General features: G+C 35.5%; 1 protein-coding gene across 4 annotated transcripts in view; it reads right to left on the bottom strand.

Moving 5' to 3' along the window:
• Nucleotides 1-25,890, bottom strand: part of LOC114514088 (PARP1 binding protein) — a 53,967-nt gene that overhangs the window by 18,706 nt on the left and 9,371 nt on the right. For 3 of the 4 annotated variants that reach the window (XM_028533360.2, XM_036019492.1, XM_036019493.1), the window contains exons 4-8: nt 23,363-23,596; nt 17,090-17,197; nt 11,398-11,568; nt 10,163-10,317; nt 272-455 (exon numbers count right to left, since the gene is read on the bottom strand). In XM_028533360.2, coding sequence (XP_028389161.1) covers nt 272-455; nt 10,163-10,317; nt 11,398-11,568; nt 17,090-17,197; nt 23,363-23,596 — 852 coding nt within the window. Of the gene's footprint in view, nt 1-271; nt 456-10,162; nt 10,318-11,397; nt 11,569-16,994; nt 17,198-23,362; nt 23,597-25,890 lie in introns of those variants that run through there. The other variant, XM_036019494.1, reaches the window with a different exon arrangement.

The raw sequence follows: 25,890 nt of genomic DNA, 5'->3' as shown, positions 1-25,890 counted from the left end.
CTAAAATTATAAATTTCTAGTGATCCAAGGGATACCAAAGATTATCCTATGCCCTACTTCAACAAATACAGACAATTTTGTCCAAAGATGTTATGATTTACCCAAGTTGAACATAATCCTACATAATCCTATTGAGAAACTTCAATTTTCAATAACGCAATACAGGAAACACATTCTTCTGATTTACATAGCAATAGCAAACCATTTCTACAACAAATAGAAGAGAAAATATTTTATATAAAAGGATAATAAGAAATAAGAAGGTCATTACCCGTGCGGGGCTGATGTCAGTGGTGCTAACAGCTACATCTCCTTGTTGAGAATTGATAATATTCTTAATCCTCAAATCCAAATCCTGAGCAACTTCCTCCACTGCCTTATAAAAAGGATCCCTGCTGTTCTGGCCTTTAGTCAGCTGCATCTTTATCACCGAAAGTATCCGACCTCCCGCAATGCTGAGAATAGAAATAAGATTGCCTTTATAATAGTATTAGAAATGACAATATGCTCATGAACTTGAAAATACAATTCTCAGAGTTAATCACTTTTCAAAGGATATGGCTTTGATCTTGAAAATCAAATAGTAACACATTTAAGAAAAGTATGAGAACCATTAGAAGCAAAATTAAAAAGTTTTTCTAAAAGCCAGTCATTTCAACGAGGTAAGTTACTTTTGCCTTGACTTGAAAGCTAAAGGGAAACAATTCAGTTATACATGAAAACAGATTCAGGTGCAGTTATATGCATACAATATACTTAAAACATGTACCTTTAGATACAACTAAGATAACAAAAGCTACCTCTCAAAGAATACCTAGAATCCTACATCGCTTTAATCTGAAAGCCAATTCTGTATTATTACCCTTAAATCACAGATGAGAAAACTGGGTCTTAAAATGGTTAAGTAGCTTATCTAAGAGTACATACTGCTCTGGGCTGGGAAAAAGGTGGCGAGGAAGGAGACTGATCTGAAACACACGATATTGCACTATAATATGAGAAGAGTTATTATATGAAAGAGGAAAGGAAGCTAGTTAGTACTGATCTAAGGCAAACCAGAGACTGGACCGACTATGACCAATAGAGATGTATTTTTAAAAACCTAGACTCAATTGTTTCTTTATACTAAGCCTGAACCTGAGTGAATTTGGGATACAGTTCCTGCTCTAGAGAGCACACCTAAAACTAATGTAAGAGCATATAGAGGGGAGGATTTTGGTCCTTTACAAGAAATCAGAGGTGTGCAACAATAGAAGGGGGCTTTTTTGAGGTCAGATCTCCATCACTAATGGAAAGGCTGCACTGTGCCAAATGAGAAGGGGCGTGGTCTGAGGACAGAGTCAGGCTGCCTGGGCAAAAATCACAGCTCAAATCACAGCTCCTCCACTTTCTACACTGAATGTGCTACTTAACCTCTCTGTGAATTTTATAGTGCCAGAAAGGAAATTATGAATTAAAGTTTTTATCCTTACGGCCCCACTGCCAGACTTTATGTTTTAGGAACAAGCCAGGTTTCCTAACAATCATTGGAAATAGAATTGTTCACATTTAAATAGCTGGTCCAAGTAGAGAGGGAAAGTTAAAAGAAAAAAATGCAGAGAGACTTAATATACAACAGTGCATTAGACAATGTCTTTCAAATTTGCCTGATCATCAGAATCACACTCGGCATTAGCTTCAAAGATCAACATGAGATCCCACCCTATTGAATCACAATCTCCAAAGAAGGACATTAAATAGTTGCATTGTTTTAAAAGTGCTACAGGTAATTCTTATGATTAGACAAGCTTGGGAAACATTTCAGGAAAAAAATTAGCTCCTTGAGAAAGGGCTATATTTAACTAGTCTTCATATTACCAGTTTACACTTGGCACACAGAAATAATTGATATGTTTGTTGAGTAAACTGACCACTATCACACACAACAATCTTAAGTTTTTAATACTTAAGACAAAAGATATATATATATATTTTACTATGATCTATGTTATTATTATTATTTGCAATGAAAAAGCATTTAGGGGGCATCCACTGGGTACTAGGTGCTCTAGGGGAACATATTACTGAGCTTGGCAGGTAATCCCATAGGGAGAAATCTCAAAGTACCACCCAATCTCTCCCCCCAAAAAGGAACAAACAAGAGCTGGAGTGGAAAGTTGGAAGCCTGGAGTGGGAAGCGGGATGAATGGGGTTTTCATGAGGACACAAATCCCCAGTAGCACCACGATCAGGACACAAAGCCCTGGTTGACTTTCAAATTGCATCTGAACCTTCCAAGGGGAAGGAAGCATGTATGGCTTTTATTAGATTTACTCTATGTACTTTATAGTTTTGCTGCTTTTTAACATTTTCTATTTGTTTTTTATTTATTGACCTTGTGCCCAGCAACACTGATGAACTCTACTATTAATTTCTATTTTTTTTTTTGATTCTCGGAGTTTCCTATACATATACTCACATCATCAACAATTAGAGTCATACTCCCTCCTTTTCAATTGTTTTATCTCATATTTCTTTTTCTTGCCCTACTACAGTGAATTGGACATCTAATACTATGCTGAAAAGAAATGATGGGAGCAAGAACTCTTGTTCTAAACCTTAAATAGAATGCCAAAGCATTTTACCATTTAAGTAGGTTTTCCTAGAAATCCTTATTCAAGTTAAAACACTTATATACTTGATTCATTTTACAGCAAGGGGGTGGCCTTGCAGGGTAGGTATGTCTTAACAGACTCCTCACCTCAGGCAGTCCTGAGGTGAGGAGTCCTTATTTGTAAGGCCTGGAAACCCCTTGGGCTTTGTCATCTGTCCCCTCGGACTTTGCTGTCTATCAGAACAGACTCTCCAAATTACCAAATTCAGCAAATACTCTCAAAATAAAAGCTAGTTTCCCTTCTTAACTTCCCTTTCTGGATTTCTTCCTTCCCCTAATTTTTGTTTGTATTTTCATTGCTTTTGCCTGTTCATCAATGCATTTAAAAAGCATTTAAAAAAATACCTTATCCAGCATTATTAATTATTTTCAAAGGAAGGGTCAATCAGCCACCCTAGTCTGCCATGCATCCATGCTCAGTAGACGCTAAGAATTCTTGTATGTAGACAGGCACTTTCTTTTTCAGCTAGTTTTTAAATTTGCAATTAAAAGCATATTAAGTAACTGGATAAAATAGAGCCAAAATGAAAACACAATTAGCATTAGGTGCTTTTTCTGGGAATTCATCTCTAATGGAAACATTTTGGAAAAGATTCAAAAGGATAATAAAATATGAAAGAGTGCCTTAGGCAATTACAAGAACCACCCGCCCCCCAAAAAAGTCACCTTTGCCTCCCTTTTCTCAAATTTTATAGATAACATAATTCACTCACATTTTATTATTTATAAAATAATTTATAAGACTTTTACAATATTTAAGAGATTTTTCAATGTCAATATTTTGACCCCTGGTGAGATACCCCAAGCACCAGTATTATGACTAGTCTGCTGCTATACATTCACTGTGTACTAGCCAACCATTAACCCTTCAGATACCTGCTCAGCGACACAGTAGTTTAATTCAAAGACTTATTTATAAGGCCTGGAAACCCTTGAAGTTTTAACACAAATGACACCAGGACATTTTTGCTAACCGCTAGAAATACAAAATGAATAAAACTTTCTCCTCAAAAGGTCGCAATTCATCATATGACACAGTGAGATACTGAGGGAATAGAGTTTGAGTGGGGAGGGAAGAGAACAAGAAGGTATTCAGCAAGACTTCCCAGAAGATACATTATGCCTATGCTGGATAAACATTAATAGAAGGATTTAGGTGAGAAAGGTACACTGCAGTTCCTGACTACTAAAAGGCTACTTACACTAGAGCCCTGTAGCAGAAAGAAAAAACTGAGGCTAGTGAGGAAAACACAACTAAATCCCCAAGTTTGTATCAAATACACTGACTGAAAGACAAGAGTAAGCATCAATAAAGACAAATGGTTGGTAATACATGAATGTAATTGCCAATGATCTTTACCATATGGAACAACCAGCGTTTCCTCACCATCTTTCATGAAGGTGATAACTACTTGTTAAAATAAGTTATATTTCACCCTGGCTGGTGGAGCTCAGTGGACTGAGTGCTAGCCTGTGAACCAAAGGGTTGCCAGTTCGATTCCCAGACAGGGCACATGCCTGGGCTGCCAGCCAGGTCCCCAGTAGTATGTGCATAGGAACAACCACACATCGATGTTTCTCTCCCTCTCATCCTCTTTCCCTTCCCCTCTGTCTAAAAAGAAATAAAGTTTTTACAAAATAAAGTAAGTTATATCTCTAATAACTAACTATAATTAAAGGTGCTACATAAAGTGTACAGTTGTCCCTCGCTATATCTCACTTATTGCGGTTTCACTGTATTCCTCAATACAGTGAGGCCACAATAACTGAACCGTGATATAGTGAGGGACGACTGTATACTTCACTGGTGAGTACCCATATATAATTTTATATGTTGTTAAAATTACGTAAGTTTAAGAGTGTAGAAACTGTTTAAGAGCATATGAAGTGTTTACAAGAGTGTGGGAAAGGTTAATAAGAGAGTGGGAAAGGTTTATAGGAGTGTGGGAAGGTTTTATAAAGCCTTAAAATATATATAAATAATAAAATAAATATAATGCCGCTACTTCTCGAATTTTCACCTATCGCGGGGGTCTCTGGAATGTAACTCCTGCGATAGGTGAGGGATCACTGTATCAATGCTTCTGAAATATTTTTAAATGAGAAAAATGTAACATTATAATTCTGGACTGGATAATTTCAACCAGATTCAATATTTTATAAGTGCATAATACTTAGTCCAATATATACAATTCAGGTGTGTCCTTAAAGAGTTGTTGTGTAATAAACTTGAAATACAGAACTGTAAACATCTGAACAACAGGGAACTATACAACCTGTAACCCCCACCCCCCCAACTCATGAAAGTACAGTACGCATTTTATGGTGGCACCTACTGGCAAAGGGTAGAAATGCAGCCAAACAGTAGCTAAGAGGGCCAACTGAAAATCTGGCAGTGGGGAGTTAAGTGTGAGAATGGATTCTTTGATTTCTTCCCTGTCAGTCTATTGTCCATCCTTCTTTGGACTCAGAGGTTATTGTGATTCCCTATCACCACCATCCTATCACAAGACAAGTAATACAAACTTATCCTCAGTTACAAGAGTTAAATAAATTTTTAACTGTTTTTTTTTTAAGATTTTATTTACTTATTTTTAGACAGGGGAAGGGAGGGAGAAAGAGAGGGATTGAAACATCAAGGTATGGTTGCCTCTTGCATGCCCCATACTGGGGACATGGTGCACAACCCCGGCATGTGCCCTAGACTGGGAATTGAACCAGTGACCCTTGGGTTCTCACGCTGGCACCTCAGAGAGGCTCAGTCCCTGAGCCTCTCTAGCCAGAGATAACTCTAAGTTTCAACATTGAGAGACAGAGGTTAGAGTGCTTAGAATTCGTGTACCATACTGAGATATCTGGAACTTTATCCTTTACCTTATATGGACTCTTTAAAGGGTGTTACTCATGGGAGTAACCTTTGCTGTTTCAGAAAGATCACTGGCAGCAGTGAGGGCAACAGGATAGGGCAACTCAAGATTGGAGGCAGAACTCAGAAATAAGTGAAAAAAATCCAGGCAAGACAGAATGAAGATGAAAGCAGTGTAAAGAATGGGAATAAGATAGTAAATACAGGAATAGAGAGCAGAAAGAATATAAAAAATGTTGAGTGAGAGGAACTGATGGCTCTTGGTGACTGAGAGATAGAGAAAGAAGAAAGAAGAGTTTAAAACATGTTCCGGGTTTCTGCTTGGTTGACTGGAGGGAGAGAAGCTGCATCAAACCAGATGGTGAAGCAGGTTTCCAAGAAAAAATGAAGATTTAACACGGGACATGTTAAGTCTGAGCTGCCTTTGAAGTAACAGTCTACAGGTAAAGATACAGTTTTGAGATTCAAGGAAGAGGTTTGAATTTCACTGAAATATTGGTGTAGAATTGGCATATATGAAGTCAGAGAGGTAGGTGGAAAATAAAAGAATGGGATCTAAGAAGTTATGGGGGAGAGAGAAAAAATGGACAGATTTGAGGACTCAAAGGAGACTTCAGACTATGACAACTTGAAGATCAAAAGTGATCTTTGCAGAATTAGCTTCAATAGAGTGGAAAAGTGTGAAACAGCTAAGCACCGACATGTTAATAAGTATTGAGCGAATACTCTTTGCCAGAAACTGTGCTAGGGGTAGGGAATGTTAGTGAAGAAAACAGATAAAGCTCTCAGAGTTTACAGTTTAGTGACAAATGTAGAATAAACAATCACGGATTGATAAGTGGAATAAAGAGTGTTTTTTCCAAGAATTTTAGTTATAGAAGGAAGGAGAAGGAACTGAGGAAGTTGATGGTTTGAGAAGATGGTTTGTTGTTTTTCCTCAAAATCTCTACAGTCTCTGGCTGAAGTATGAATGAAAGGAAGTTGAAACTATAAGACAAAATGAATGAACGATGAAACAATGTCCTAACTGGTTACCCACGTTGTGCCCACTTCTTCACTGTCTTCCTAGAACATAAAGTAGTTACCGACTACTATGACCGGAGAGAATATTCAGAGTAACTGGCTGCTAAGTTACTGAAGAATTTAAGAATTTATAAGAAGACCTTAAGTCTCTCTCTCACCCTATATATCTCTAAAATGTACTTCCAGCCTTTCACACAAACGTACATTACAAATGAATTTCTACCTTGTTGATAACTTACCCCAAACAGAAACTCCTCCTTTTGGAATTATAACAAAATACATTGAATTGAATTCATGCAGTTATATCTGCTCCCTCTCAAAACCCACTAAAGTGACAAAAAGGCAAGAAAGTTTTTAAATACATAAAGAAAAAGAAAACAGGAGAAGAGACAATACGCAATGATAGCAGATGATAGCAGAGACACATCGTGGAAGTCTGGAGAAATGAAAAGTAAATGGACAAGTGGTAACTGACTCCACAGAACAGAGAATGCTGAAAACTAAGTAAGTGCTGAAAGAAACACCAATAAGAAGCAAGCTCAGAAATTCTCAGAAATTGAAGGCAGTATTGAAGACTGTGGCAAAGGTGGAGCTGCAAATAAGAAAGTTGGTTCAAAGTCTACATAACATGTAGACCCTAAATCTCCTCTCCTCTTCTGACAGATCAGGCTGGTGCACTTCTCTCACCTCAGCATGAAAAGCAGGGGCACTCTGCAGAAACTACACCAGGGAGGCTCCAGACCCAGAGGCACGAGAAACTGAAAACAGAGGGACTGAGGAAAAGTCTACATGCTAAACTGGAAGACTCAGCAACAACCTACCTGGAATACCAGAATGTTACTAGCCAGACTTACAACTTTCAGAAAGAGACCAAGGGATACCTCCTCATTAGAAATTTTTGGGAAAGTCCCAAAGAAAAGATGTACAGTTACTGACTCTTGGAGAATCCCAAACAAAAAAGCCAAAGGGTTACCCAGCTATAATGAAGTCCGCTGCACAGAGCTGCTGAGCAGCTTTACAAGACCTCATTCTTAAATACGAAAGGACAGTCCAGGATTATCACACATTTTAGGAACTCCTCGAACATGAACGAGGGCAAAACAAACAAAAACACTCAACTTAGATAAAAACAATGATCATCCAGGAAGCAAATAAAAATAATATTAAAACTTAAAGATAATCTTAGAGAGATAAATGAAACATGGTAAGATCAATGAAAGGTGAGAACAGAATAAAATATTTGTCGTAAGTGAACAAACAAAAGTGAAAGAGACTCAGAGATACAGAAAACAGGCTGACAGTTGCCAGAGGGGAGGGGAGTTGGGGGCCTGGGTGAAAGAGATGAGGGGACTGAGAACTACAAACTGGTGGTCAGAAAACAATCACGGGAAAGTAAAGGGAATACAGTCAATGGTATTGTGATAACTACGTACAGTGCCAGGTGGGGGCTTAACACATCGGGAAAACCACTTTGTAAAGTATATGATTGTCTACACACTATGCTATACACCTGAAACTAAAATACTGAATGGAAACTGTAATTACATTTTAAAAATTTATAAAATAAATGTATTTGTCTCCCACTTACTTCTTCTTATAAAGCTATTTGAGCAAACAATTTGCCAACTAAAGTCAGGAGGCCCAGAAAGCAAGGCAGAGGCAAAGAAAATTCACAAGGTGTTGAAGAAGCTTCACAGCTACCATTCTGAAACAGGCCTACCAAGCAAAGTACAGGCTGAATGCATATGACTAAGGACTCTCCAGAAAGAATGCCTTCAAGGGCAAAAATCACAACCAATAGATGACCTAATATTAAGAAGAAATTCTATAGTTTTGTTGATAAGCTTGATAAAGACTTGATGATAAAGTAGAGAAAAAAGTAGATAACTAGAGCAAAATTAAAAGTAGATGAGAAAACAAAAATTTGGACAAAAAAGTAAAATCATTGAGCGCGGGCTGTGAACCAAAGTGTCGCAGGTTCGAGTCCCAGTCAGGGCACATGCCTGGGTTGCAGGCCACGGCCCCCAGCAACCGCACATTGATGTTTCTCTCTCTCTCTGTCTTTCTCCCTCCCTTCCCTCTCTAAAAATAAGTAAAATAAATAAAATCTTTAAAAAAAAAAAGTAAAATCATGGTATGTCACAAAGTCTAGCTATTGACATTATTTATAGAATCATAATACAATAGACTAATGATTTAACCTGAAATTGTGGCATAACCAGGTTAGAAATATCAAGAAAGAGAAGTACTGTATGTGTCCAGTGGGAAGGAGTGTTGGGAGGCTGGTTAAGTGGGTTGCAAATTCTCATCTTCCATGGGAGAAAGTTAATAGATAACATCTACAACCGAAAAAAAATCAAAACTAGCTGCATTAAAATTTCATTTAAATGAGGCAAATATAAAACAAACACACAAAAAAAGATTTGGACGTTTTTATTACAAGTCTGTAGTATCATCTGAGTTTACCAACATATATGTATATTGCTTTGCTAAAAATAAAGTATTTTTAAAAGTTAATTCTGTCCCACCTCAGAAGACATCATCAGCCAATATATTATCTGGGAGTTCAGAAGATGTCACTGATACTTACTTCCTCATGGTGGGTATCCATGTGAAAAAGGAAGAAGGATGCAGTTCAGAATAAAATCCTAAAAAAATTCTTCCTAGAATCTTGGAATGGGAAGAAGTTTCATGGACCAAGATGCAGTGATTAAGGGAATGGTTCCAGGGTCAGAACTGGCTGACTTCAGATCCTAGCACTGCTACTTAATTACCATGTGACTAGAGTAAATTACTTAATCCCAGTGTATCTGATTCTAAATTGGGTACTCATATAGTATCTGTCATGTAAAGTTGTAATAACCGAATGATAATCCCCATAAAGAGCTTAGTAGAATTTCTGACATAATATTCAATAAATACCAGCTATTTCTAAATTGACAGTGATATACTGCAATACAATTGCTATTATATACAACTCACCTCTGTGCCCCAAGTTAATCTAAAAATTTCTAATCATCCAATATAGCTATACTATAAATGAACCTGTCAAATTATAAACACAATTTCTTAGTTCCACTGTCACATAAACACAAATTTTGCATGAAGATTTATGCATAAGAAAATTTTTTAAAAAACTAGCAGAAAATAGAACAGGTAGAATTTATAATATCTTCAACAATTTTCTTATTCAATCTTTTTTTGAAAATTTTTTGTATTTTTTTTCATTACCATTTATCCACCCTATACTCTCTTCCACCTATATGGGATTCCTTTATTGCTAAATTAAAAGCTGAAAGAAATGATCTATTAGGTCACTTCTAGTCCTAAAAAATCAATATCTTCCAAATAAAGACAAATGGTACACCCTTTCCTCTAAACTAATTTAATTTGAACATGTATTGTGACTAACAAAAATTTTGGAATCACAGAGAAGCAGAAATTTTTGGGGGGGTGGTAAGTCACATGACTACATTTCATTAATCTAGATATTTTTCTTCTCCCTACTATTTGGTCTAATGATTGGTCATTTCAATAGCTCCCATATTCCTACCTTGATTCTGTGAAGTTTTAAAGATAGAGTAGTAACACACATTTGTAATTTATGAAAAGTCATTTACCTTGGATTTGATATTTCTCCAAGAATCTCATCTAATTTGTCAATGAAATTAATAAAATTGGACAATCCTTTTACGTGTGTCCTCAGAGGATCAGATGGTGATGGTGCATATCCTTTCCCTCCAAGCTCTATTGTTCTGATAAATGACGTGGCCACCTATGAATGGAAACAAATGATTTAGTTACGTTTAATGATTTAGTAAGGTAAAACTATAATTTAATTTATGAAGCTGGGTGCATTTACATAATTCTGGTTTCATACAAGTGAAGTGCTTTTGTGACTCGAAGCACACTTTGACTGGGAAGCAAATAATCAAAGAAATAGGCGCCGTGCAGAATTCGTGCCAGCAAAGGTTAGGGGACAAATTAAGGGCCTAGTATGTTCATAGGAGTATATCATTGACTGACTATAAAGAATTGGTTTATGAATATATTCGTATATAGATTTACTAGCTACCAGAATTGTTGCATGGAACCAAGGGGTTTTCAGTGCCAACTGTGTTGATTTATTCAAGGTTGGACAATTAATTCAACTCTTCCAAGCTGCAGCTTCTTTATATGTAAAATAAAGATTTAGACTACATAATCACTAAGTCCCATCTAGTTTCACATCCTAAGATTACGGTATTTGATCATGTGTAGTTCAAAAGGCCTTGCCTTGACAATGATAAAAATACACAAATGATGGTTTATACATAAAAGTAATTCTGCCAAAGAAATACTCTAAAGCAGTACTTTCCAGAGTGTATCCTTAGAAAGACAAATGCTATGAAATGTCAATAGCATTTGAAATTTCCCACAGTAAAATTACTTAGGAAACAACAGATTAAATAACAAGATCAACTTAAACAGATATTTTTAAAGCAGGACTTCTCAAAGATGTTGATATACAAATGAATTTATGTACATCTAATAAAGGTACATTCTATTTCCAAACATTTTGCTCTTGGAAACATTTATTCAAGAAGCATTTAACAGGGGCTTTTTGCCTTTGGCTAGCACTGTACAGAGTACATGCAGGAAAACACTCTTTGCAGAAATCCTCCCTCGCCAAACTTAAAGGATATGACAAAAAGTAAAAACACTATAGATTTTCAAATATGGAGGTAGAATATATATAGTAAGAATTTAAAAGTTATTTTATCATAGTTACAAGAATTCTACATTGAGATACCTGGATCCAATGTTCAAAGAGTTTTTATTTTAAAAAAATCTTAAAAATGTAGCACACCCATACCAGAAACATAGACATCTGTTTCTCCCGCGCAGCATGCTTCAGATCGGTGAAGGCTTCCCTTCCCAGCCCTCTGTCAGGAACATTGAGAATATGGGCCAGAGCCAGGTCATTCTTGGAATTCACCAGCAGATTTAAGTATGAGTAGATCATCTTCTTTGCTAGTAACTTCACCTACACGATAAAATATTATTTTAATTGAAGTTCTAAATCTCTAATCTTTTTATATGCAGTAAAAATATCGGTGATCATTCAATGACAATTATCTCACTCAGATCCTTGGGAAAAAGAATTGCCAAATAAACTGAAAGTTTAGGTTGGACAATTAACATAGCCTTGCTCATAGAGCCAACCTGCTGCCATAAAAAGCTACTAGTAAATACTAATTATCGTAATTATTGGAAAATGGCTTTTAGAAAATGAAATAAAAGATATAGTCCAAAGTCTGCCTGCAGTTCCAATGAGGCCTGATCTCATCCCCCTGCATACATTTGCCACTAAATAACAGCCAATTATGAAGTTCCCTGCAGCCTAGGGCATGGATCCACGGGCACCATTGGGTCCCTATGTCCCTTACAGGGCTAAAACTCCATGGTTAAGCTTTTGGAGAACTATGAAGACACTGATTTTGACAATACCAAATGACCAACCAAGTAATAAAATTAAAAGATTCAACCAAATGCTAAGCAAATAGTAGCAAATAGTTGATGCTGATGTTAACTTGGCCAAAACAGAGCTATAGATTATTTAAGGACAAGATATGTAAGATCTGAGAGCACTTGATACGGGCATCGCTTCTTTCATATACATTGTACGTGTTCTTCACGGTCAAATGATAAAAAAGGACAGAAAGACAGTGAAACAGCGATAAAAAAGTACAAATCTTTAAGAAGTCTCTTAGATGATTATTAAGGACATCTCAGGTTCATATACATCTTAAAGTACTTTTAAAGATAATACCCTTTTGAATTATTTAAATTTTATGTGAAAAACAATTATGAGAGAAAGTCAGGTCCAATTTTAAAAAACCTCATTAGACAGAACAAGGTTACCTGAAATGAAGACTTAAAATATAATTTAAGCAAAGATTAAAAGAAGTCTAAATACTAACTCGAGCTTTTTTCTTAAATATTAAAGACATTGGCATTTATTACCTTTGCAGAGAGGCTCCCTAATTTCCTTACATAAAGTAGACAGCCATTCACCCTGTTATAACTCTGCACGTGAGTCAGTTATATAGTTCTCTGCACAGACAGTGACACTTTCTGATACTTATTTTCTTCATATTTCTATTACTATATGAGTTCCTTGAGAGCAATGATGTAACCTTAGGGCATAAAAGAATGATTGGCATGATCTTAGGAAATCAATCTGCTTTGTTAATAGGTTCTCAATCAGTTTCCGTTCAATGATAAATGAAAGGAAAATTAATACATGTATCTGGCCCTTTTAGATATTTCAGAATTGAAGCTATGGATATAAAACTTACATGGGATCAAATAAGTGGTGATATATTTTTATTACATTGCCTTGAAAAGTATTCTATGGTACAATTAGATGAAAATTATCTTTAAGGTGTCTTAAACTTTTATAAACTAAAGATATAACATAGTTTTCTACTTAAATTTCTAATGTCCTTTTATCTTTCACAGTAAATCACAATACTTCATGTGAATCTATAGTACAAAAATTTCCATTTTACTTCACAGTGCAACAGTACCCTTTGACAGTGGGAAAAGTAACACAATTTGCCAAAAATCAAGACAGAGAAACAGTGATATTCACACTGTACTCAGAAACTTTTTTACTTTTTCTACATTTAACTTCATAAAACTACCTTTAGTTTCACTGTCACAAAATAATTAGGATTTACCAGTACATGTATAGCAGGATCCTTAGTGGGTACAAAACCAGATCTTAAACTCCCACATCTACAACTTGCTCTTTAAGGCTAGCAAATTTTGTCCTTCTGATGCTGGGCAAACATTAGGGAAAAACAGCCTGGAGTCCTCACAGTCAGAGTGTTTCTTTTAACTCATGGCTGCAATTAGAAATCTGTCCCTATCATTATGGTCAGATAACTGGCAGTTATGGTTTCCCTGCTCTTGTATTTGCAAGAGGGTTTTAAAGAGGTTCTCTGGAAAGGCATTCCACATAAATACAGTTATGATGTCCAGAAGCAAGGGCCTAAATTGAAAAAAATCCACAAGATTGAAGTTTTCACCAGGATACCAAAAATAAAGATACTCTTCTGTTTATTTGTTTAATAAACTGATTCCATCCATACCACAAAGTATTCGCAATGTTTGTTTAGAAGGTGAACAATTTCAAGCTTTCTGAAAATTCCAAGTTTCTTTTCCTATCCCTCAATTATTACTGAAGTGCAGATATTCAATCTCATGGTGACAGTTTCTCCAAATTAAGAAGATTAACAATTTATACAGGTATTTTTTACTTTAGTTGCCAGTGCATAAATTATTACATATAATGACCAGAAAAAAAAATGGGACTAGAGCTAAAATACTAGTAAAATTTTTTATTTAATTGGTGATTTCTTTGGGGGCCTTTATTGGGGCCTCTTTTGGGGCTTTTTTCCCCTTCATTACTTCAGAATTTCTAAAACAATAGTTTAGTACCTTAAGAAAAATAAAATGAAGTAAAATAAAAGAAGGAAGCAAAAACGTTGTTTCTCAAATTCGTGCCATTCATCCACTGGAGGACTCTTGTGTGGCATTAGTAAGCACATTTGGTGATAAAAATAAATCATTGCAAGACTGCAGCCCAAAAAGTTACTTTGGAATTTTAAAAGAAATATATCGCCTTCCAAAAATACTTTGTAAAAGGAAAAATTAGAAGTCTGCAAGTACAGGAAAATGGCTTAGAGGATGGCCGCTACTTTAATAGCCCTCATAAAATCTAATCCATCAGCTAACTAGTAGATAAAATACTCCTAGAAAATAAACCCAAGTAGGCAAAAGACAAAAGCAGAGGATTAACACAATGAAACTATCATTGCTTTCTAAATGAGAAAACTATGTACTTATAACACAGACCCATCAGTTTCTCTAAACTATATACAACCCCTTTCACAGGTATATCTGTGAAATAATGTTTTATATCTGTAAGCTGAAACTCTAGAAGTTTAGGTCATTTTACATGTATGAATTAGTTCATTACTCTTAATTAAAAGCCACAATAACAATTATTGTTTCCTCCCTCAAGAGCTTGTAAGATAGATCAAAAAGAATAGATCTGTAAACTATCTATCCTCTCGATGTATAAATGTACTCCATTACTGCTGCTGAGAAGAAACCAGGGAAGATTGCACTGTTTTGTCAATATTTGGAGCAAGAGAAAAAAAAAGCAGAATTTAAATGAAAAATTAATTTCAAGCAAGAGAAAATAGGATTTGGAATATTTTATTGTACCAAAAAGTGGGGAAGTGCTCAACATGTAGCAGGGCATGTAAAAAAGATACAGAAGGCAGCTTGAAGGGGATCCTTCTATTTTAGCAACAAAGATTAATGACTGTAATTAATTTTAAAACTCTAAGTAAATAAAGCTCCATGAGTCCTTAGCAATATATACACACATAAAAAAGGGAAAAAATACATAGAAAAAATATCTAATTTGCTTCCTGTAACTGGTAATTAAAGAGAAAGAATTAAGGAGTGATCCTGCCATTTTTAGGGAACTGTACTGCTTCCCAGTTGATAAAATAAAGCTCTTCTTTACTGAGAAGTGGCAGCTAATTAACGAGAAGACAGGACATAGTTAGAAACTCGCCATTCTGCAAACTCTAAAGAAATGACTGATTCAGACCAGCATGATCAATGAATACAGGCTTAAAACCATTTGATGAAAGGTGGTTGGGACACAGGACGTTCCACAGTGTCAGAGTGTCACCCCACAGGTCTTTGCTGACAGCAAAGGGAGAACCACTTCATTGTACTGGGAAGACCAGGTGATTCAAGGAAACTTGAGTTTGTGTCTCCTGATACGGTACAAAATGAGATACTTGGCATCAGTTATGAAGTATTTGTTAAGAAATGTTAAACCTTAATCTAAACAAGCTTTCAGATGTAACTCTGGGTTTATTGGAAATAGAGAAACAAGTTAAATAATATCAGTAGGAATTAATCAGGTGAATAAAACATTAAAAAAAGACTGAGGGGAATTCTTCTAGAGGAAGAATCTAAAAAAATATCAAACCCACTTGGGGAACACATGGAAAAATGTGAATAGGGAAGAAAGCAAACGACTTCAGGGAATACTTAAGTTTTCTTATATATGATGATGATACTGTGGTTATGCCCACATTTTTAGGAAATGACATGCTGAAGAGATTTTTAGCACAGCACCTGTTAGTACAGATTAAGTGTCATGATATCAGCAATTTAACTTTCATACAGAACAGAAAAAAATGTCAGATGCAGATATAAAGTGAATTTCTAAGTCTAGGATGTAGCTATACAGGTATCTATTTGAGGGCAGTGATAAAATATATTTTTAAAAGTGTTATCTGTGTCGCATGGGACTTATGAGAGAATCTGTTTAACAGTGTTTCTTGAAAAATAAAGAAGGTGATTCATCAAATGTGTTAGCTTACTAGAGCAATCGGATTTGGAAGTAGGCACATTCTAAGCCTTTAATATACTGTATTTTTAGAAATACTGAATGTAATTTTACGCTTTTTCCAATATTCGTGGACTCTCATCTTGTTAATGATTTTACTAACCACAGAAACTTCCATAAACATAACTCCCATGGTTAGTGAGGGGTTACTATATTTAATTTGGCACCTACCTTTACCAGCTGAAGGTAAACCGTATTAGAGCAAACCTACACTTGGCACTAATTTTCTGTGGTATGCTCTCACCCCAAACCCTGTTATCAGAACTCATGATCCCTTGGCCATTCTACTACAAAGGCTACAGAACAGATTTTCCAGTTGCACATATCTTCTTTAGAGGCAACCATATAAAACAGGAACTGTGAAGTTTACCAAATACAGGCAGCCCTCTGAATCCATGGGTTCTGCAACTGTGGATTCAACCAACCACAGATTAAAAATATTGGAAACAAACAAAAAAAAGTTACGCCATTGCTGATGTGTAGTATGTAGTTAGGCCTATGATGACTGTATCTGTACTGAATATATATATATATATATATATATATATTATATGGATTTTTTTCTTGTCGTTGTTCCCTGAACAACATAGTATAACAAATATTTACATAGTATTTACATTGTACTAGGGGTTACAAGTTATCTAAAGATATTTAAAGTATACAAGAGGGTGTCTATAGGTTATTTGCAAATACTACGTACATTATTTTATATAAGGGACTTAAGCATCTGTGGATTTTCGTGTCAGAGGGGGATCTTGGACCCAATCCCTCAGTTACCAAGGGACCTTATACAAAGATGCAAAGAACTCTGGACCTTCAACCACTTTTCTGATACTTAGGGTGATACCTCTTCTCGCACAGCACCGGTTAACTTGGCCCAAAACCATGAAGTAACTGATTGAAATGCTTTCACCAGCCAGTTTTCAACGTATTACTCTTTGCAAACAGTTTTATTTAAACAAATGAAAAACTTCAAAAAATGTTAAAAATAGTAACTGTGTGTACAAATTCATAGTCATTTGAAGGGGATCACATCAGGCTTTACTTACTCACAATTTACCTTTTCATTGTCCTGACCGTGTTCACTCACTGGTGATGGTGCTACACAAAGATCAGTTTCATCCTCTGCTGCAGACTGTCTGCCAGACAGAAAGTCCCGTAGTTGACTCTAGGAAATAAAGGATATTTTACTAATAAAATGCTATGCCATCTATAAAAAATATTTCACATCTAGTTCCACTCAGTATCACTGATATTCCAGTATACAGTGCTGACCTTTGTCGGCAGTCAATAATATGCAGGCATGGTCTTAAAATTCCCCCCAAAAATGCTTCAATTAATTCCTACTGGCACCTGTACTCATAGCATTTTACAAGTTTACAGTTAAAAGGTAACCTTGGAAATTTAATTTTAGCCTTTTATTTTTTATGGAAGAAAAAGAGAAAGAAATCTCTTGCCTGAGGCCCACAGTAAATGGTTCATTTTGGAATATATAAGTGAATCTAGTGTCCTAAGCGGTACACTAAGAAATAGTTTCCAAGAAAACATTTACAGAGAGATTTGCCTTCACCCTGCCATACCACTCAACATCTCCACGTCATTTCACTTATTCTAAAGTATCTTGCATACACACCCACACACACCATTCCTGATGAATAAGCCAGGAACAAAGGTACAAACTGAATAAACAAAGTTCAGTGAGATTGCAAACCACTTTTCCTCTCACATATTGCAGTTATAACTAAAATAACTCACCAATACATATTTATTAATAATAGCATGTGCCACAATGCTATTGATATGATGAGCTAGTACGCATGAAGAGTTCATCATAAAAGGAAAAAAGACTAGAAAGCCTACGAGGTTGTTTTTTTATAATATATACAATGTTTAATCTCAAAATTCAAGATCATGAAAATATTAATTTATAATTTAACAAGTTTTGAATAGAGGTAGTCCTCATACTTGTGGTTCTGATGTTTTAAAAGGAGATGTTGAAAGCAAAGATTTATTTTTCTATGAACAAAAATATAAATATTTAAATAGGAGAATATTACCTTTTGTTAAAAACTGTTTTCATGTTTATTAACATGTAAAGTCCATTATTCTAGATCAGTTCTGTGGGTCCAAAACATGGTCCAAACTGAGGTCCCTAAGATCATCCGGGAAGCCCTCCCTTTCCCACCTATGTATAAATGTTAATCTCAATGTTCTCAATACACTTGAGTCAAAATGATACATCAAACAGAAGTAAAGATAAGAATCCAACTATTTCCATTGTATATGACATTAAAGATATTTGTAGAAATGTAAAAAAATGTCACTATTCTCACAACTTTTTTTCTCATTTTTGGAAAATAGTTATTCTTCACACAATGTTATTTATATTAACATTCATAGGTTTATTATCAGCATTTTAAATAACTGATGAATATTTTAAACACATCTCAATTTTAATTTTTAATATAGCAAATATGAATAGATATAACCTGCACAAACAAAACCTCCTTATAGTTCTAAATAAGTTTTTAAGATTGTAAAAAGTTTCCTAGACTTAAACATTTGACAAGGACTTTGATAATACACTGTAAAGCTTTCTGAGGTAACCATAAAAATCACAATATATGTGCTTGCTGTGATACACTATTAATTTTACTGATTTTGTACTTTTGTTGATTTGATAAGTTTCTACTCTCTTTATTTTTATCCTATTAACTTAGAAAATGTACTATATAAATGAGTGGATCAAAAAACTATGGTACATTTACACAGTAGAATACTACACAGCAGAAAGAAGGAACTCCTACCCTTCGAGACAGCATGGATGGATCTGGAGAGCATTATGCTAAGTGAAATAAGCCAGGCAGTGAAGGACAAATACCATATGATCTCACCTATAAGTGGAACCTAATCAACAAAACAAGCAAGCAAAATAGAACCAGAGACATGGAAATTAAGAACTGACAGTGACCAGAAAGGGGAAGTGGGAGGGAGATAATGGGGGAAAGAAGGGGAAGGGTCAATTCAAGAAACATACATAAAGGACCCATGGACAAGGACAATGGGGGTGAGGGGAGGATTGAATGTGGGAGGCAGGAAGTGGGTAGAGCAGGGGAGAGTCATGGAGGAAAAATGGGGACAACTGTAATTGAACAAAAATTTTTAAAAAAATTTTTAAAGAAAACATACTATATTTTTCTATCCCGTTAGTGGTTACCTTCACTTTCTCTCTACTCAACTCAGACCCATATTTCTCTATTACTATTTTAAAGAAATAATGCCTGCTACTTAACCCCAACTACACTGTTTAATACTTTTACTTCTCAACCAAATATCAGAATCTCAGTTACTGTAAGCCTTCCACTTTAGCACACACAAGCCCAGTCAATCCACATAGTTTTAACTACACACGCATGCTCCAAGTTTTACTGTTCAACTACCATCTTCCCTGGATATCTCTCTGTTCCAGTTCATCTGCTCGGTTACCATAATCTTTGGAAAGAAATTCTTCACAAGGTATGAAGATGACACTCTTTACATTTTTGCACATCCTCACAAATCCCTCCTTTAGTTTGACTAATAAATGATATGTTGACTGAAGATAAGATGTTTAGGTCACTGTCCTCTTCTTTCAGGACAGGCCATTTAATTGTTTGGTCTTTACTAAGTGGCTTGTTCTGTCAGGAAACTTGTATTTCTCTTTATCCTTAAAAGTTCAGAAATTTTACAAAATTATGCCTAGGTACATGTCTTTTCACTGCCTGTAACTTTGTGAGCACTCGATCAGCAGACTCAGGGAAATATTTATGACAACAGATGCAGTTATAATAAAATATTATTTATTTAATCACGGCCTCTTGTGCATCTGTTCCTTTCTCTGCTTCTGGGACTCCTATCATTTGCATATTAAGTCCTCTAGATCTCACTCCAAGTTTCTTAACTTTTTCCTCATGATTTCTTTATCTCTTCAGACCTTTTCCCCCTGTGCTTTGAATATTTACTGTATTTTGCAGTGTATAATGTGTACTTTTTACCCAAATTTTTGAGCGAAAAATAAGGATCTGCATTATACATGGGTAGTACCTGAAATACCTTGTATCTGTTCTCGTGTTTCATAATTATTTGTTACACAAAGTTTCTTATAACACAATATGTTTAAAAATAAATGCTAAAACCCAAGCCCTGGCTGGCGTAGCTCAGTGGATTGAGCGTGGGCCAGCCAGGCCCAAAGCATCGCAGGTTTAATTCCCAGTCAGGGCACATGCCTGGGTTGCAGGCCACGGTCCCCAGCAACCGCACATTGATGTTTCTCTCTGTCCCTTTTTCTCCCTCCCTTCCGTCTCTAAAAATAAATAAATAAAATTTTTTAAAAAATGCTAAAACCCCTTTACAATACAAAAAACAAGTATCTAAATATAAATAAATAAATGAAAGAATTAAAAAATTTAAATGACTTTTTTCCCTGAAAGTTTGGGCCAAAAATGTTAGTGAACATTATACACAGGAGCACATTACATGCAGCAAAATACAGTGTATTGTATTTGATGTTCAGGACACTGATTTGGGTCTGAACTTATCTGTTGCTTTGGGAAATTTTTTCTCTTTCTTCTTTCTTCCTAACATACAAAAAGTCTTACATTTAGGTGTATCCTTGAACTCCTTAGAATATTTACTATTTGTTGCTGACATTGTCCTCCAGCCACACCATTTTGTTGGGCATGTGTGTCCTCAGCTGACTCATCTGCCCTGGCTGCTGGAACTCCTGAAGCAGCTGTTGCTTTTCTTCACTGGCTCTTTGGGACTCACCTCTGACTATTGAAGTACCTCAAGTGTATGACAGTTCTACAAGTCAAGCAAGTTGAAATAGTCCCCACTCCTTACAGAGCAGCAGTGGAGAAATAAACAGGCTGCCAGTCATCTGCTTAGGCCAAGAAAAAGCCCTCCTGTGGTCTCTGAAGCCTCACCAACAGTAAGCCCATCCACTCAGCTACTTGTGGACTTCGGAGTCTGGGAATCCTGGTACTTTCACAGAGGGCATTTGTTGACCTTCCCCAGGAAGTCCCCAGACCTCTGATGGCTGCCAGACTCTTCTTATGATCTACCGTATGTGCCCAGGTCTTTGATGTTGTCCTCCAGTTAACTGCTCAGTTCACGAAAAAGCAAGCCCTTGCCTAGGCCTGAGACAGGCCCTGCATCCACGCCCTTCGGGAGAGGAGTTATCAAGTAAGGAAGTCTTTTGAAAGAGAAAGTGCATTGTTCAAATTATCGTAGTCTCAGAGCTTCCGTATTTTACCGTTATCTTACTTCTTCATTAATTCCTGCCTTATTGAGGTTGCAATAAATAAGAAACAAAGAAGTTTTATCAGGATTATGAAACTTCAGGACTCAAATTCAGCTTTGCTTGGAATTTTCTGATACATATCTTTAAACTCTTTCAGCATAAATTTGGATTATATTTTGTGCATTTTTAAGAACTCAATATAGGGATTTTTTTTTTCTGCTCATTTTTCCCTTGCTGGAAATTTTCCTAGAACAAATACGAGTATCAGAGATCAAGTTATGAGTCTTATCGGGTCTAAATACAGAAAATCATCTACTTCGCATACTACCATCTTAGAGCTTTCCAATTCGTTTCTGATGTTCTGAGGAGAAGACATGCTGATGTTGGGAGACCCAGAACTCCCTCAAACGTAGACCCTTATGTATCTCATACTATAAGTTGGTTCACTTAAATGAAGACTTTCTAGAGACTTAGGGGCAAAGGATAAGGTGAAAACAATGTGCCCAGAGGCCTCAGGCAGATTATACTCTCATGGACTATCAAATCTTTGTTGGGCCTACAACCCAATACTTATGTTTGATTAGCCTCTCTAAATTAACTATGTGAAAAGTAGTCAAAAATCATCTTTACAGGCAAGCAAATAAAATATTGCTAGGGAGGAATAAAAACAACTATTTCACTCACAAATTCCTTACCGTACCGTGGGTGCGTGAGTACGTTTGTAAAAGGATGCATGTGTGTTTTGAGAAAGTCACAACAGGGCAAAGGCTTCCATCATAGCTCAGTGAGGCAAAGACAGCCAACTACCCACCAATATCCATTCTCCACTGGTTACTTAGTAACAGAGCTTTTGTTTTTATTTGGGCATATGATTACTCAGAATAACGACTATATTCTCCATCCCCCCTCGCATCTTTATGTGGCCATATGATCAATCTCTGAGCAGCGAGATGGGAGGAAAAAAGCTGTATCTCATTAAAAGGAGAGTGCTGTGCTTCCTGACCACTCCCTGCTGCAGGTTATGCTGACCCGATGCCTGGAGCTATAACAGCTCCCTTGGACTAAAGACGATCTTGAGAGTAGAGGTCAAGAAAGAAGATGGGAGAACAGAATGAGAAAACTCCTAGGCATCTGATAACCATGGAGCTATCATATCAGTCCTGGATGTTTACTGTTAGGCATCTTTTATAAAAGCATGAAATAAACTTCCATTTTCTTAAACCATTGTTACTGTGGAGATTTCTACTGTAAGCAGCCAAAATACTATTCCCAAGTATCAGATAGAAATATTTAGAAAATATTTAACATCTTAGAAAATATAGTAAACGTTCTCTTTTAATTATAGCTAAAATTATTTAGTGATTACTACTATTTAATTTACCACTATTTAATTACTACTTGATTGACACTCAGTAAATGGTAAGATATAGAAAAATATTTTCAACACTTTAAAACAAACTAAATAGATCCAAATATATTCTAAAACAGTTTAGTAATTCTAATGTAGACAAAAGCAAAGTCAAGGATTGCTACTGCATTAATTTTAAAATTTATACTCCATAAAAATATAAGATAATGAGTATGTGTGTGCAAGAAAGGGAACAGTTATATTATCTCATCCTCACAAAATGATACCCCATCTCAGTAAAATAATAGTATTAATCCTTAGAAAGTCATAGTAATCATTTATACAATCTATGCTAAATAAAGAGATGCACATTAAACCAAGAAAATAAAACAGAAAAGCTATCCTTCACATAATTCAAAAAGAAATCACGCTTGGGACTGATTTCTTTGTTAAAAATGTTCTTATCTCATAAAAAGCTATTATTATATTTCAACCAAATAATAACAACACAAGTTCAACAAAACTTATCACCAAAACATTTCTTTCAAGTAATTACTAGCTTTCAGGTAGCTAAGTTTTCCATTCTTAACATGATCTGAAAAGCAAAAGCATTATCAAGTTACTATAAATGCTAATACCAGAGTTAAAAATAAATCGTCAAATTTTAATTTGATTACAATAGAATTGTTTTACAAAATACTTACGGCAGATATGTTGGCATTATTTTCACAATTAGAAGTCAAAACACTACACTTTTTATAAACATCGATCAGATCTAACATATTACTATTCTTTAAGAAACTATCGTAAGTCCTCCTAATGTCCTCATAATGGTCAATCACTTCCATAGTTCCAAATGGTAAGTTCAATTTCTCATGTAGGAAGTGTTTCCAGGTCAACAAGACATCGCTGAGAGAGACCGTGAATTCTCCACCGTGCTGAAAGAGATAATGCCAAAAATAAAAAGATAAAGTTGGATGCCAGGATATTGATGAACTTATATTTGAGATGTGAAGTATAAATTGGATTTTGTATTAAATTCTTGAGAATTTGAAAAGAACATCCAAGTTGAGCTACGGAATAATTTTAAACCAGATATAAAAAAAGATTTTGAGGATTTTATAAAATTTGAACAACTATGGCAAGTACACATGTGACAAAACTGGCAAATATATAGACATTGTCTGTTACCTGAACGTCACTAAATTTCTCCTCCCCAAATCGGGGAGATGGATGGACATCGAGCTGTACTTGAGTACTACTGATTGGGGAAACATTCAATTCTGTTCACCTTTAGCTCCTATTAGTTCTTTGAGCTAACGTATTTTAAATCTTATTCAAAAATTGTCAGTGCCATAGTGAATTCCCACATACCACACACACAGTTTCAAGTGTTAGCTTTCAAACATGATCATAAAATTTAAATTTTTAAAAAATTGTGTTTCATTTTGTTACTCTTCCAGGGAAAGCAAAATGCCAGTGCTAAAAACCTTTGGTCAAAGAATTTTTATTCTTCCCTGCTCGGGGACACACTAAATTGTAGGCAAACGAGAGCTAAAAAGCCATATTCAGGTTTCTTTCTATTAATATAAGTTGCTAGATATTGCCAAACAAAATTGTTCTTTTTTTTTCTCTTCTTTAGTATCTACATGGTCGGGGGGTGGGGCGGGCAGGGGTAGAAATTAAGCAAAAAAGAAAAAATAAGGAAAAACTCATGGGTATGCACAACAGTGTGGTGACTACTGGGGGGTGGGGGGGGGACAGGGTGGAGAGTGGACGGAGGTAGAGGATGGCAATGGGGGGGTCAATGATGATAAAAAATATGTATCTATGTGTAAATTATTTTGAAGGTATTTTTTAATTGATTACATTCTCATCCTACTTTATATCCCAAATATTAATAATGGTGTCTTCCACAAAATATCAACCCTAATTCAGTAAAAAATTCTAACTGCTCCTCTCCCATGCTTCATGAATAACAAATGTTTTTAAGTATCCTTATGAGGTATAGTGAAATGTATCGATGTTGCTGTCTTCTACAGTTAAGCTCCATTAACGTACTAGTAGTTTCTGCTAACAGCTAGATCTTTCCATCAATTGCACTTAAAGGTGGGTGTATACTTAAATAGAACTACAATTCACTGGAACTAAATCATAACATCACATCTAGCCAGTGAAGAAAAACAGAAAGAAATCAAATGGAACTGTATAATGTAGTACTATTTCTACATATCTGACTCTTTCAAATATAAATCTTTATCTTTTATAAAGATCAGTCACATTTTCTAGTTACTATCCAAATTTAAGATAAAGTGTACAAACTGCCTTAAAATAATTGCTTCCCTCCTCATCCATATGAAGCAACTATGAAAATTATCCTATTGTCCTTATTATCCTTAGAGTAGGGACCTGTTACATCATAGTTCTAAAAATTAATTATATTTCACAAAACTAGCTCAGTGAACAACCAAAAAAAAATCATTAACTCTCAAACCTTATATCCATAATCCAAGCACAAGACAATTTGCAATTTTTCAGCATTGAATTAAAGACTGTTAGCCCTGGCTGGCATAGCTCAGTGTATTGAGTGCGGGCTGCGAACCAAAGTGTCGCAGGTTTGATTCCCAGTCAGGGTACATGCCTGGGTTGCAGGCCATGACCCACAGCAACCGCACATTGATGTTTCTCTCTCTCTCTGTCTTTCTCCCTCCCTTCCCTCTCTAAAAATAAATAAATAAAATCTTAAAAAAAAAAAAACCCTGTATACTTACTTCCTAGTCCCACGAAGGTTACATACTGTAATGGCATTTAAGTTAAATACATCCAGCTATTTAACATTTCAAAACTAAATTGTTTTATCTCAAAAACTCTTAAAACTATTTTGGTATAACACCATTCATGGTAAAAATAAATTAAGATTTTTGCTTAATGTAAATGTATGCTTTATTCCCAATCTGTTGACTGTAACTAGTTAAATTATGCAACTTCTTGATCTTGTGAGAAAAGGCTCTGACAAGATGAACAGTGTTTAGACTTGGATTGTAAAAACATTTCAAATCCAAATAAAAATGTACTCCAGATATCAGTTTACATGATCAGGTGCCTTTCATGATGGCATATTCTATTATTTACACCAGTGACAACTGATTGAGAGACAGTCTGTGGTCAAATCAGAAAATGTTTTGCTAGGAAAACATGCCAGCTGGCTAATATTTGAAGGAAGTTCAAAATG

The sequence above is a fragment of the Phyllostomus discolor genome, chromosome 2, assembly GCF_004126475.2.
Source record: "Phyllostomus discolor isolate MPI-MPIP mPhyDis1 chromosome 2, mPhyDis1.pri.v3, whole genome shotgun sequence".
NCBI lineage: Eukaryota > Metazoa > Chordata > Mammalia > Chiroptera > Phyllostomidae > Phyllostomus > Phyllostomus discolor.
The sequence above is the reverse complement of the archived record's forward strand: the minus strand, read 5'-3'. Positions and strand labels throughout refer to the sequence as shown.